We start from the raw sequence: 13,815 nt of genomic DNA on the forward strand, positions 1-13,815 counted from the left end.
TATTTGATTTGACTTAGACGAGTCAGATAGATGATGATCTTCCGCTTATTTCCATCCCAAACACAATCGGTGAATGCAAATTTGATTCTATGGATCTGAGTATATGCAACAAGAAAAAAAAAGAAAAAGAAAAAATCTTCACGGGAGTTGAGAGATGTTGAGAGCAATACTATTTGTGTGCATCAACCGATGGGCTTACTGCATAGAAATCTTCACGGGAGTCAGGAATCACCTGTCTCATCATCATCCCTCGACTACTGTAACATCACCCACTCTTATCCTTCAACCCGTTTTATTATTATCACTAGCTAAATAAAAACAAAAAACAAAAATCCTAAGTTTTACCTCTCTTATTTTTTTATTCCTATAAACGTAATTTATTTACTAAAAGGTAAGATTACTCTTATTATCATTGGCTCCGTTGATTATTAGTTTCGCCTTGTCATTCTGTCATGATCGTTTTTACCTCGCTATCAGATATTATCCTTGTCCAACAATACTAACGATACCTCTAAATCACTAAAAGGTTTCGTTATCTTTCATCATGCTTTGTCTATACATCATAAGCGTCGACTTTGGTAAAAGGTAAACCGATTGAGAGAAAAGAGACAACCATGACTAAGCTTTTCCTCTATCTTCATTGCATGGTCTATCATGTTGCAAACTGCCCACGCCTCCTTCTCGAGTTTTTTTTGACTATTTTTTATTCCTTTGATTGCCGAGAGTAAAAATAGATGGGGATGCGATCATTTTAACAGAGATGGAAGATGAAAGCCTCACGATACGTTAATAACGACATATGAGGTGCATAATGACAATAACATACAGAGTGACAAACGAGGATACGATAACAACGAATTTAGAAAAATTAAGGACACTCTATATAGGGATGAATTAGAAAAAAAAAATTTATGAAAAAAAATAAATACCTTTTTTGAGAATTTATTTTTTATTTATTATTATTATAACAACACTCCATAGCATGAGTCGAAGAGTGTAATCTTCAAAGACGATGAGCTGAAATAGAAATAACGTAGAGATATTAAATATAAAAATATTGATAAGAAGATGTTGATGTGGCCACCATTCGTCGCCATCTGATGCGTGCAAACTACATACAACATGCCAAGTTATAGAAGATATTTACATTATACAACAAATATTCAATAAAATAACTTATATATTATTCACTGCAGACAGACACTTGTATGGGCGGAGGCGACCAAAGTCTCGCCGGAGCTTATGTCTCGTGCCTCCTCTCAAGTTCGTACAGAACACGAGAAATGTGGCGTGCCCTTATCACCACCTTTCCATATAAGGCTAGAGGACGTCTCCCAACAGAGACCGGCAGTGACCAGCCGGCCCCCCCGCCGTTCCCTCCCTGTGCAGAGCCTCCGACCGGAGACACGTCCTCCCGCCGCGTGGAAACTGCCACGTGCCTCGTCTCATCGGGCCGCGCAGTCTTCGTGCGGGGAACTCCGCGTTCCCTGTCTGAGACGATACAGGAGAGGTCTGCCCTCGTCTTCCGCTTCCGCTTCCGCCATTTCTCGCCCAATTTACGGGGTTTTTATGGTAATCGAATAAATCGAAATAGGGGTCGAGAAAAAGCAAAAGGAGGAGCGAAGCGAAGAGGCGACAGAGAGAAATAAAGACAAAGCAGAGGAAAGAGAAGCGAAGAGAAGATACAACCTCCTCACCGGATCCCTCGCTCTTACCCGAAACCCGATAAAGCAAACCTCGACTCGAGAGAGTAAAGAAGAATATAATCAACAAAAAAAAAAGGGGAGAAAAAAGAAGAAGAAGAAGAAGAAGAAGAAGAAGAAAAAGAAAGGGTGGGTGAGATTATATCATTTCGTTGCCTTCATCGCTTCTCCGCTCTTCCTCCGCACTTCGTTTCTGCTTGGGACAAAGAGAGAGCGAGAGAGAGGAATGGAGGAAGAGAGGGTGAGGATCGAGGAGTACGCGCACAGCCCGGCGCACTACGCTGTGGCGCTGGGCGACTCGGCTGCCGTGAGCCGCCTCATCGCGTCGCTCCCCCGGCTCGCCCACCCGACCGAGGTGGCCACCGAGTCCGACTCGGCGCGCGAGGAGCGTCTCGCTGCGGAGATCGCCGCCGTACTCGACCGCCGTGACGTTCCCCGCCGCGACACCCCGCTCCACCTCGCTGTCCGCCTCGACCGCGCTGCCGCCGTCGCCGCGTTTACGGCCGCCGGCGCAGACCCGTCCCTCCAGAACGCAGCCGGATGGACCCCGCTCCAGGAGGCGCTCTGCCTCCGGCGCCGCCGCCTCGCGCTGCTGCTCCTCCGCCACCACCGCCGCTCCGCCTGGGCCAAGTTCCGCCGCCGCCTCCCGCCGCTCCTCGCGGCACTCCGCCGCGTCCCGGACTTCTACCTCGAGCTCGCCTTCCACTTCGAGAGCCCCCTCCTCCCCTTCCTCCCCCGCGCCGCCCCCTCCGACACCTACCGCATCTGGAAGCGCGGCGCCGACCTCCGTGCCGACACCTCCCTCGCCGGCTTCGACGGCCTCCGCGTCCGCCGGTCCGACCAGTCGTTTCTCTTCCTCGGCTCCGGCGCCGGCGCTGCCGCTCCCCCGGGCTCCCTCCTCGTCCTTCACCGCGGCAGGAGGGAGGTGCGTGACGCGTTCGAGGGCGCCGACGCGGCGGCGCCGGCAGCTGACGAGGCCGACATTGTTTCCGACGCCAGCGCCTATCGCCCGGGCCTCGACATCACCGCAGCACAGCTGGTCGGTCGGACCAACTGGCGGCGGCGAGAGAAGACCGAGATGGTCGGGGAATGGAAGGCCAGGGTCTACGAGGTCCACAACGTGGTCTTCAGCTTTAAGACGATGAGGGCCGCTGCTGACGAGGAGGATGAGGACGATGACGATGGCGAGAAGCTCGTTGTCCCACTCGACCTCCATGAGGACGACGACGAGGGGTTCCTCGTCGCGGACATCCCGGAGATGCCTCCGCGGCACAGTTGCTATGAACCGAGGGGAAGGATGAGGGAGGTGGAAGAACTGGGGGGTATGGCGAGGAGGAGGAGTGTAGATGTACGACCACGGGAGGAGCACAAGGACTGGGTGAGGTTGGGGAGGGTAAGAGCCGGTAGAAGGAAGGAGAAGGAGATGGTGAAGAGCCTGCGACCTGTCGTGTGGCTCACGGAGGACTTCCCGTTGAAGCTCGATGAGCTGATGCCGCTGCTGGATATACTGGCCAACAAGGTCAAGGCGGTGCGGCGCTTCCGGGAGTTGCTCACCACCAAGTTCCCGCCAGGAACTTTTCCGGTTAAGGTAATACTTCTTGTTGTAAAAGGGTAAAACACTTTCTCTCGTTGTTTCAAACAATTCAATTTTTGTGCAGAATTAGAAGCTCATTCTGTTGCTTACCATTGAGTTTTATGATTTTGTTGCCGAATTCGAAAAACTGCGAATACACACAAAAATGATTTGCACTTCCTTTTGACTGGCACACAGGAAAAAGACTGTTTGTTGTCTGTTCTGTAACTGAAACTTGAAATGTGACCCATGCTCTCTTTTATATAATGCATTGGAGGGTGCCAAATGTTTGATTGCGACATCGTAGACCATGATGGTCTCCACACTAGCTTTGGAAGTATTGTGATATGCAGAGAACAATTTGGCACCAAAGCGACAATACATTTAAAATCAGGAAGCAAATGGTTGGTGGCTCTTCCGAGAATTAAGTTGTATTTTCATGAAAGCATATATTCTAGGATTAAAAGAAACCTGGAAGTGCATATGAGAAATTACTAGTTTGATTGATTACATGGTTGATTGGATCTCAATTTCATTAGTTAAAGTGATCTAGTATTGACAGCAAGTGCTATTTTCTTAATTTACAGACTAGAAGTCGCTATGATTTTGGTTGAAAGTCATGAAATAATGATTCTTCAGGATCTTAGTTCTATGGCAAAGTTCAGCTCGTTGTAATAGAACAACAATTGTGTAAATGGACAAAGTTGGATAAATATAATGATGTTTCTTGATTAGTTCTTTCTCCATATAATGTTCTCAACAAATATGTTCAGGTGGGATAAATGATATTGTTACATAAGGCAGGAAAAAACAGTATCATTTTGCTACCTGTTTTAATACAATGAATCTGCATCAAGTTTCAAGCGACACACTAGATGAGCAAAATAGCCTGCTCCTGGTTGCTAGAGTATAAATTTGATGGACTTGACATTTTGGCTACTGCAACCAATTGTGTTCTGAGTTTGATGCCAGTTGGGCTCTTATTCCAAAGTTGCCTGAGTTGCAGGATTGCCAAATTTAGAAATAATGTGATGGTTTATATATGTTGACCTCCCATTATAGATGTTCATTTATAATTGTGGACTTGGTGACCAGCTCTGCGGCTTATCTCATTTTGATGGAAAAAGGCTTGCTGACATTAACTGTTGGTTCCTTTTTGCTTCTTTTTAGTTCTTAGCTCTTTTTTGTTATATTAAAGAGTCTAGGAAATAAAAAAGATTAATCAAATGACTATCCTTTAAGGTCCACATCTGTCCTTTTTTTCAATCAATATAATTGTATTGTCTCGAACAATTTGTCTATACAATTTTCTTTTACACTTACAGTTTCAGTTGTAGAATATCATGATTGCCTGAAAAACTTTATAATTTCGTCATTTGTTGTTTTGTTCATTTCCTAAAGGCTGTCATTTAATGTTGGACTTCTAATACACCAACATGCAAGCAACCATCAATGCATTTCATATATGATCTGCAGAATAGAGGGCACCTGTAACTTGTGATCTTAAGCAATGGGTAACTTAGTCAATTGCCGTCCAATCACTTTGTTTTATCATCTAGGGTGGTTTTGGTTCTCTGCATCTAAAGATAAGGCTGCAGAGTCGAATCCTTGCATTAATAGCACAATCTCATGCGTGCAGCAAGATACAAATTCACTTTGTTGATTCGTTGATTCTGTAAATTCAGAATAATGCTGTATTCGATCATTATGATCAGCATTCAAGAAGTTATGGATCTAAGTGATTTCTTGCATTTTGTCATGCAGACTTTTTGATCGCATGACAGGATGCAAGGATGTTTGCACCATTTCACATCAATTATTGCATGCTATTTGAGTGATACAAGGAACATCCTGCATCAGAATTCCCGCATGAGCTAATATAAATGCATACCTATTTAGGGGAAACAAACACAACCTTGTGTAATGAATTTATATTTTTAACAAAGTAATCTTAAATACAAATTACATCACATGTTTAACATGTATTCATTTGGAAGTGGCTAGTTTGTGAGGCCACTCAAAACCTGATAATGCTCCAGACATATAGGTTTCAGTCAGAACTATTTTAGCTGCTGAAGTTTCAAGTCACATGTGACCTGCCAGTTGGTGGGTTGAACTCCAGCAACATCAAGAGTGAATTAGTCTTGCATGTAACTCACAATGGTTCTTTTATCATTGCACTGCAGTGGAAGTAAGTGCGACATCCTTTGTTCTGTAGCTTTATAAGGGCATCGTATGCACTTGCATATACTGAAGCAGCATCATGGGTCACATGATCATTGCTATGCAGATTTGTTGTATTTGGCCCGAGTGTGCCTCTTTAGCTGCATATTCAACTCGCATTAAATCCTTCGTCTTCTATTATTATTGAAATATTGTCTTTAGCTCTTAGTTTTATTGTTACTTGTCAATTGAATAGGTTCTTAGATGAGTATAAAATCCATCACATGCTTGAATAGATATCCAATTACACAGGTAGATTGTTTTTCCTTCTGAAACTTGAATATTACCATGAGTTTTCAAGTTTGATCCCAATTGTGTATGTTTTATTTAAGTTCTAAGTGCTCGCATCCGAGGCTTCGAGCAGCATATTTATGAGTTATCTCTGCTTGCTCTCTTTCTTCCTTACATTAATAAAGCGGTGGTATTAGAGTTCCATGTTTTTCGCATCCCATACTGCGTATGTTTCTCATTTTCCATGGATATTATTGCAGGTTGCAATCCCAATTGTCCCAACTGTGAGGGTTGTCATCACTTTTACCAAGTTTGTATATCTTCAGCAACCTGAACAGTTCTTCACACCACTCTCAAGCCCAAGGCTCTTACCTGTCCCAGAAGAAGATGAAGAAACTCATAAGGCTGAGACTCACAAGAGCTCTTGGCTATGGTGGAACACCTCTGCGGCCAAAACTTCTGCTAGCCGAACAAAATCAGTGAGTTCGTCTCAAGTGGTCGACCATGTTGACCCGTTTGACATCCCGAGCGACTACGCATGGGTTAGCATCCATTCGAAGAATCAAAGGACGAAGACCTCCAAGCCCAAAAGGGGAAAGCAGAAAGAGACAGCATGACTGACCTAGCAGATGATATCAAAGAGAGGTGGTGTGAGTTGCACAAGAAAATGTAATTAGCTCAAACTTTGTTAGATCTTTCTCACCAAAGCTAACTAAAGGATGCTTTCCAATTGATTTTAGCTTGGGCTATGGTTATGAAATCGCTGGTTTGACAGCACACGTGCCTTGAGATGTTTTATCATGTAAGGTTGGTTTGTGGTTGAGATGTAAACCGACAACCTAATTGTAGTGCCAGTTTTTGTAGTCGGATATAGGAATCCTGGATGTGGCTTTTCAATTGTGTGTGTGATTTGTTCACTGTGCTTCTGCAGCTCATGTAGCTCTGCTGGGATAGTTTCTCTTGCAGAATTGATTTGGCTCTCCATCCATACCTGCACGGTAAGTGAATCTTCAATTGTAGTTGTTGTTCTCTCACACTGACCCTTGTGTATCATCTGTGCTTTTAGACCCTGACTTGTGCTTGATGCATTTCTTTTGCTTTGGCCCTGCAGAATGCTTTGGGAGATGGTTACCTTTAGAGCAGCCATTTTGGGACCAGTGGCAGTACCATGGACATGCAAAAGCTCAACAAAATAATGTCTGCGGACCCTGCAAAAGGTCAGTCAAAGCTGAGCTGAGAGCCACTGTGATCTCCGGAATTTGTGCTATCTTTTTGTGATGCTGATTTGTGGATGTCTTGCTCATGCTAAAAGCTTATGGTGCTGAAAGGGGTCAACATGGGTCAGGTAATACTTGACCAGAATTCTTTTCGTTCTCCAGTGGAGTCAGATACGATCAATTAAAAGACATCTTTGAATCATTCCCATTTATTTGTATACTTTTTCTTTCTATTTCCTACATGGTTTGGATTGGGCTATTATCTCAGTATCCAAACTTTACCTCAAATTTGCATCTCAAGCAAATGTATGGCCATTCTGGGCGCAATAGTAATCAGTATGCCATGGAGATCTTGCCATAGTGTAGCATGTTGTTGTGATGTTATCCTCCTAACTTAGCAACGGTACTTGTGAACATTGCCATTTTGCAGATCATCGTTAGTCACAACTCTTGATGGGATAAGAGTCTAAATCACTAGCTATAATCGGAAAAGCCCAAGTCAAAATCAATAATAATGTACACTCATATGCGTTCCCTTCAATCCTTCGAGATCAAACAAATTAGGGGTGTCGCAGTCTCCCGAGTTTATAGATTCATCATTGAAGAGAAAAATCTTTGGTTCTTGCACATGAACCATCTTCTGCATCACAATTTAGATAGAGTGCAGGTGTTCTTGCTCCTAAGCTCCGTGTGCTCCTCTGTTCATCATGTTCATATGCTTCATCTGAAGCACCAGACCTAACAAGGATCAACCCTATGTTCTTCGCCATGTGGCTAACATCGTCTTCGTAAGATCTCATGCTGTGTTGTTTTACTGCACTGGACCGCTGCGACAGAAAGCATTCCTCCTCCTGCGACATGTCCACAGTGTGCTAACAATTCTACAGTTCCTTGAGACTCTCTGTCTTCCATTTCCCCCTAAGTGCTGCGTCCAAAATCCTTTCTTGGTTATTGAACTGCCATGAATTTATTCCACATATAGTGATAGATTGCTTTTTAATTATATGGAGGTTGCATGACATTTTATGGTGTTCATTACTTTTTCTTGGTGACCGATACGAATATAATGATGCATCGAAAATTATCGTTACTTCGCCGTCGTCATATGACCGACACCTTTGTCATCAGAAGAATGATATATTATCATCTTCTGGATGATATTACGGTCAATCTAGCTCTACAAAAATTAGTACATAGGATTCGATTGTATCTTAGGTCAAAGGAGTATTTAATTATGATCTCAAGTACAACATTTGCTCTCACTTGGACTTAGCATTTGATTAAATTCTGGGAACCTCTTATTAATTTAAAAATCAGAGGTGCCTTATTAGGAATGCCTCAACGCAATCTTACAGAGTTCGGAGATGTCTTCTCCCGACATCACTTCAGTCTGATATGAATGTGGAGTAGGACCTTAGCTTGCAACTTTTTCTTGAAGTTTATGATGTTTGAACTCAGCTATTCATGTCTGTAAATCAAACCTCTCTCTCTCTTATACATTCTTGCAGTTTGGTAGATCCAAAACTTCCACATATTCTATTTCCTTGTCAATCCATCTTAGCCTTCACCTTATCATCGACTATAGTGCAAGAACACTCATCTACATGACCAGTGATGACAACTTGTGTTAGTTGAATCACTATCCAACTAGGCCCAAATTGGAACCATAGACATCTCACCTACTTACCATGAGCAATCAGTCTAACAAGCATCAAAATTTTCTTGAATCTAACATGGCAAAAAGCATTTAGCCTCGTTCAAGGACCACTGATTTGACTCCAACTTGTCTGGGCAAAACTCTTGCAGGCTGCTGCATCACCATGCCCCAATCGTTTAGCCCCTCTTCAAGGTTCCTGACAGTATAAAGTTAGGAAGCTGAGCCATTGGATAGCTGTGGAACCAAATGAGGCAGATGCCATGTCCTTCCCAAAGAGATATGCTGTCTAGTATTTCTCTGATGTAGCTCAGCTCTTCATCACTCCATCAGTAAGATGTAAAGAAAATAGAAGGTAGAGAAAACAGTGCTCTTGCTCTTTCGTAAGGACAAGATTCCCCTGGAACTCCCAGCTAGCAGCAAATTATTGTGAGGAACTTGGTATAGGAATCTACTTTTGCCTACCATCATGCATGAGAACCTTAGGAAATGGTCCTTTATCAGATACATTTGTCTATGAAGAAGCATGGTAATGGCAAATCGAAGCCTTCGTATTTCTCTTAGTTTCATGTTCATCAACATGCAAAGCAGTCTTTCATCAGAGAGTGAAGAGGGATCAAAGATAGACTAGAATTCATACCTTGGATGAAGTGCTTGGAGCGAAGGAGAGATATTGACGCGGCTCAATCCAATTCCATGGCTATGTCAGCATCCAACCATGTCTTCGGATTGAGACACGCCAATACCTCTTGTGAAACAAGCACCGTCTGTCAAAAACTCAACCTCTGATCTCCTTGCCTCCATCATGAACACAGAGATGGTGGTTCTGAGTTGGATTGAAGAGCCAAGAAGCAAAGCTTGTGGGTTGGGAAGGAGAGAGAGAGAGAGAGAGAGAGAGAGAGAGAGGCAATGGAGGTGGTAAGGAGGGGCATCAACTGTGGAGAAGAAAGCTGCATGAAGCTTAATTCTTCGCGAAGAGCATCTTCCTTTGTGTAAGCTTTCTCCTTCAGTTCATATTTGGTTTGGCTTAAGAATGCTACAGAAAGGGAAACAGGAAAAGAAGATGAAAGCGGAGAAAGGGGATGTGATGGAGACAAAGATGAGATTGCCTTATGGTTATGGCGGCTACGCATATAGTGTTGTTCTATCTCACATAGTTTTCCTTAAGAAAAAAAATCTCCATATCAAAAGAAATTTTCTGAAACCATTAATCAAATATAAGGGAATTATACACTCTCTTGATTCAACAAAAATCTACGATCTCACACATTCTCTCTCATATAAATTTTGGAAATTCTTTTTTCTTAAATTTTTAGATGAAATCACTTAAAAGTACTTTTTTTCTATACCTCAAGGTCATCAAAACCTTGAATATGTATATAAGATGTTATATCACTACAACAACTTAATTCCTAAGGATTTTAGGTAATATGAAATCTGCTAGAATTTTGAAAATACTTATCAAATCTTGAGATATTCTACTGATGTGGGAAGTGCTTATAGTAGAATTTCAGTCATGTTTCTATGGCAATTTTAAGTAAATACTTGTTTTTATAACCATACCATTTTATTAGAATTAGCAGTGGCACCTCATACACATTCAAGGTTTTAGATCCAGATTGGATACTCTCTTTTGTTTGTGTCTGGATAGATTTTTCTGCTCACTATGAACACCACAAAAAACTATGTAAATTTTACCATCTTAAAGTGACCATGGGGCATTGAGGATCATAGCAAGAGGTGACAGTGGAAAGGAACATCAACTGTTACAGCAATTGGCTGCAATACTAGAGTTAAAGGGCATAGACCTGCAGGTATTACATGGGGCTGGCTACAAGGACTCATCCATGATGCTCTTGCTTGGAATCTGGATGGAGCCACAGAGAGAGAGAGTGAGAGAGAGAGAGAGAGAGATGTGGTGGGTGGGTTGCAGTAACTTCTCAGGGACCATCAGTTTCCTCCTCCTCTCTTGCACAAAGAACAACCACATACTAATACCCATAAGCTTCCAATCCCAAGAGCTGCTGGTGCTGCATCACTCTCATGCCACGAGGCCACCAGTTTGTGCAGGTGTGGCCTCATATTTCTCGGTTACAGACATCCTTTTCTTCCTTTCCACTTTCTATCTTTTGCTAAATTGTTTCTGGTTTGAGATGACGAACAAGTGTTTGTTAAGGTGACAGATTGATAGTAAAATGCAAGAAAAGAAGGAAGAAAGTTCCCCATTCTCTTGTGGAGGATCATCGCTTATTCTTAAGGTGAGGTTTCACTTGATTAGGTGCAATCCAGAGACCAAATCCTGTTCATGGTTGATCACCCTACAGTGGAACCTCATCCATAAAATAATCCGGCGGTAGAAAATTCTGCAGACACTCCACAGGAGTTGTTGCACAAGAGAGGACAGACACCTGCACTCAAAAGACTTTTAATGAATCAATGAATTGCTCTCGATTCTACTATTGCAGCTCTCATCTGCAAAAACTGAAGGTGCCCACGATGGCTAAACTTGGCAGAAAGTAGCAGCATTACTCCACCTTGGTGAAGGCCAGAGAAACACAAGCTATCCAAGAACAAACAGATGGTGAGCACTTCGACAGTGAGCGTGGAACGGAGCGTCGGGCCACATGTACTTCGACAACACTGTTTGGTGGATCCACCCATGTAATGATTGCAGAGTGGCGTAGAAGGAGAGCATTTAATGGCATCACGCGAGGTGGTGTCTCCTGCAGGACCGCTGCCTCCGCTCTGCTTCGGAACTGTCAATTGAAGCCACCGGCATTCATTGACGGTGGGGGCTCTGTTTCCCCTTTGTTGGTGGAGACTGCTTCTCTTCCTTCTTTGTCCTCACTTGCTCGGAATAGTCTGCTCTCCATCTGTTGGGCCGAGGATGCAGGCCCAAAGCCTACACTCACTGAGCTAACCTTGCGGGCCAATGGTTGAGGCCCAAATCTGGGCCCATGGTTCGTATACTCTACCCTTAGGCTCGTGGACGACGGCGCGTTTCGGCCTATGAACCTGGGGCCCTTTATGGAGTCCTTGGAAAAAGGATGGACCCCACTCTTACTTGCTGGGAAGAAACCCTGAATCCTGGCTCAAATATAATTGGAGTTGCACCTCGTCGTCACATCTGTATTAGTCTGGAACACAGTGCCATGGAGATTATAAGAGAATAAATAAATAAATAAATATATATATATATAGATAGGTAATCACACACACGTTACCTGAGTGCAGAAATGTGTTGTATTTCATCGATCAATGAGATCAAATAATTCGTAAAAGAAGGAAAAAAAGATTCTTCCTCGTGTCCTTTATTCTAATTTCTCGAGATGGTGAAGGAACCGTACCCTTAAAGGTCTAATGATGCATAAGAGCCTTTGTCGGATTGGACAATATGATTAACTAGTTAACTAATTGTTTGGACTCTTCGTTGCATAGTGTGGCGGCTTAATTTGCAATCGACGTCAATTGCGGTACTGCGACAGTGCGCAGAAAGATTGACTTAGTGGCCTCATCACGTCCTCTTTTCGGAGGAACTATAGTCGCATGGGTTCGTATGTAATGATCCCAGTGAATCCTCTTGTTCATGACGAACGACATGAAAGAAAGAAAGGAAGCATGGTCTTCCAAGAGACCAGAGAACACCTGGAAACCCCCACACACATCCGACTGCCTCTCTATCTGCTACCATCTTCTGAGAGAGAGAGAGAGAGAGGACTCCACTTCGTGGGGTTGTAGAGGAAAGGACCGATGGCCACTCCCATCACTGCGAATTCCCGGGTAATAATAATCCATGCATCAGTTCCCGGGGATAACGTTGGGGGCAGACTCTCCAATCCCTCGCGTCCACCTTATGCTCCCGCAACGCCAGTGGAATTCCCACCCGACCAGAGAACACTATTGCCATATGAGGAAAAAACAAGTTTGGTATCCTTTCTGTGGGCTGGCTGACTCCCTGCTCTGAGAGAGAGAGAGAGAGAGAGATCAGTTTTGCTTGCTTCAAATCACATTTACATCAGACTGGATTGATGTTTGCCCTCTCACTCGCTTCAGTCCTGTGGACACTTTGAGTCACCCCTCCCTACCTCCCACTTCCCTCATGGTACGCCCTTTAATTTATAGGTGGTGGTGGGGTGCAATAAAGAGACCCACCTGGTTAATGCAACCATCTCAAGAAGCCTATATAGTACTGATGTCTCCTCTGATCAACACAATCCTGATAAAGCTCGGTGATGAGCGCAGGAATCATGTGAGTGGGGAGGGGAGGGATCCTCATCTTGTGGAGCCTCAAGCTGTGACATGGTGACTCTTGTTTAGCTAGACATGGCGGACGGTGATGAGGACTTCGAGGAGGAGGAGGTTTGGGCAGTTGTCATGGAGAGGAAGGAAGCCAGCAGTCCAAGGTCTAGAAGAGGTAAGGATTCTTCGTGTCATGCTTCTGCTGCCGCTCGCCGCCTTCCAACCGGTGCAAGGATGATCCCGAGGTCCGCCGCGGGTTCAGAAGCAAGCGGTCGAGACCGCAAGCAATCTGCTCCCGTTAGCATCCCTGACTGGTCCAAGGTTTATGGGCATGGCCAGGGGCCGAGTTCCGTAGCTACCGGCGACGAAGACGGCTGTGATCGTCGCGGCGGCACCAGTGAGAATGATGAGGACGACGAGGACGACGACAGAGCCCCTCCACACGAATGGCTCGCGAAGAAGATGGCCAGGAGCCAGATCTCGTCCTCCTCCGTCTGTGAAGGCGCCGGGAGAACGCTCAAGGGCAGAGATCTAAGGAAGGTGAGGAACGCTGTGCTCACCAAGACTGGTTTCTTAGAGTAAGATAGGAGTAGGAGGAGCAGTGGCGATATAGTAGTAAGAGGAGAGGTTGATGTGGGGGAGTATGATGGCTTCCTGTGAACAGAGTACGTCAGTGCTGCTTTTGGGCTACGTCGTCGTTTGCTTTTCCTTTTCCTTCTCATGTTTGTTAGCTTCTTTTGCCTGGCAGCATTGAAATTTTGTCTGGTGAGTTGTGCGTTACCGAGCTCAGGGAGAAGACGATGAGAACTGAGAGGTTCTCTTTTTGGTGCTGTAGATCACTTGGCATGTGTAACCTCTGAACTACATGTCCCTCGCTAATACTATGTGCAAGGAATGTCTTTTTTTGCTCGAGGAAAAGTGGGTTCCCTTTCTTATTCTGTTGCCATGTGAATTGTTTCCCCACCACCATGTGCA

General features: G+C 44.2%; 2 protein-coding genes across 2 annotated transcripts; both read left to right on the forward strand.

Moving 5' to 3' along the window:
- Positions 1-1,220: 1,220 nt before the first annotated feature.
- On the forward strand, positions 1,221-6,627 carry LOC135606380 (uncharacterized). Its single transcript, XM_065097403.1, has 2 exons — positions 1,221-3,291; positions 5,991-6,627. Exons 1-2 carry the CDS (start codon positions 1,930-1,932, stop codon positions 6,345-6,347), a joined length of 1,719 nt encoding a protein of 572 aa, XP_064953475.1. The 5' UTR covers positions 1,221-1,929; the 3' UTR covers positions 6,348-6,627.
- Positions 6,628-12,831: 6,204 nt separating this feature from the next.
- On the forward strand, positions 12,832-13,745 carry LOC135606398 (protein S40-7-like). Its single transcript, XM_065097422.1, has one exon. The coding sequence runs from the start codon at positions 12,925-12,927 to the stop codon at positions 13,420-13,422; it is 498 nt and encodes a 165-aa protein (XP_064953494.1). The 5' UTR covers positions 12,832-12,924; the 3' UTR covers positions 13,423-13,745.
- Positions 13,746-13,815: the final 70 nt, after the last annotated feature.

The sequence above is a fragment of the Musa acuminata genome, chromosome BXJ1-2, assembly GCF_036884655.1.
Source record: "Musa acuminata AAA Group cultivar baxijiao chromosome BXJ1-2, Cavendish_Baxijiao_AAA, whole genome shotgun sequence".
Lineage (NCBI taxonomy): Eukaryota > Viridiplantae > Streptophyta > Magnoliopsida > Zingiberales > Musaceae > Musa > Musa acuminata.